Source organism: Capsicum annuum, chromosome 6 (assembly GCF_002878395.1).
Source record: "Capsicum annuum cultivar UCD-10X-F1 chromosome 6, UCD10Xv1.1, whole genome shotgun sequence".
Taxonomy (NCBI): Eukaryota; Viridiplantae; Streptophyta; class Magnoliopsida; order Solanales; family Solanaceae; genus Capsicum; species Capsicum annuum.
The window spans coordinates 173,305,575-173,306,722 of NC_061116.1; the positions used below are offsets into that span (position 1 = coordinate 173,305,575).

Genomic DNA, 1,148 nt, shown 5'->3' on the forward strand with positions numbered 1-1,148 from the left:
ATACCGAATTCCTGACCACTTAAAGGCTGGCTCATCTGGGAACTGAAACTTCACTACTCGGGTGCGACAGTCTATAGAAGCATAACAAGAATAAAGCCAATCCATACCCAGAATAAGATCAAAATCAACCATGTCTAACTCTATCAACTCTGCTAATATGACTTTATGAAGGATAGTGATATGAAACTTTTTATAAATCTATTTAGCAACAACTGAATCACCTACTGGAGTAGAGACCAAGAAAGGCTTAGGGATCTTTTCAGAACTTATCTCAAAATTTATAGCAACTAATGGGGTCACATAAGAGAAACTCGACTCAGGGTCTAACAAAACATAAATATCAAAAATGAAAGATATGAAGCTACTAGTCACAATATCGGGTGAATCCTCCTGCTCCTGATGGGATGGTAAAGTATAAAATTAATTCTGACACTGACCAACACTTGTACTAGATGATGTGCCTTGAGGAGGAGCTGGGCGACCTAGAGGATCTAGTGCACAATTAGCCTGAGTCTGAGGACGAACATCTCTATTCCCCAATCTAGCATGTGGGCACTCTTTGATTCCGTGACCCACCTGGCCACAACCATAACAACCATTATGACCCCACAAATATTCACCTCCATGATTCTTACCACACTTAGCATATTGGGGATGATTAGGCTTCCCACTCATACTATTCTGAGATCTGGACATAAAAGACTTACCCCACTGTTCCTGCCTATTTTTGGGTGCAGGATCACTAGCTGAAGAAGGTGCTGGCCTGGATGAATGATTCTAAAACTACAAATAATTTCCTCCTCCAGACCTACTTTGACCAAGATCAAACTGTCTAGTTCTAGCCCTATTATTTGCTCTCTCTTTTTTCTTCCCCTTTTCTGCCTCAATCTGCTGAGCGTGCAACATCAATCTAGGAAGATCCATGTCTCTAATAAGCATAATAGTCCTACACTCCTTAACTACTAACCTAGACACACCGGTCACAAACTTACTCATGCTTGACCTAGGGTCAGCCATCTGATATGGGCATACTTAGACAACTGGTTGAACTTGAGGTAATACTTCTTTATAGTCATTAATCCTTGCCTCAGGTTTATGAACTCTTTTATCTTAGTGTAAGACCCTAAAAAGTTCCCTCGTAGTCTAAT

At 40.6% G+C, this 1,148-nt stretch overlaps 1 protein-coding gene across 1 annotated transcript; it reads right to left on the reverse strand.

Annotated features, from left to right (window-relative positions):
* Positions 1 to 420: 420 nt before the first annotated feature.
* On the reverse strand, positions 421 to 924 carry LOC124899557. The gene is made up of 2 exons (XM_047414463.1): positions 809 to 924; positions 421 to 688 (listed from the first exon to the last, which is right to left on the reverse strand). The coding sequence occupies exons 1-2, from the start codon at positions 922 to 924 to the stop codon at positions 421 to 423; spliced, it is 384 nt and encodes a 127-aa protein (XP_047270419.1).
* Between the last annotated feature and the right edge of the window lie 224 nt (positions 925 to 1,148).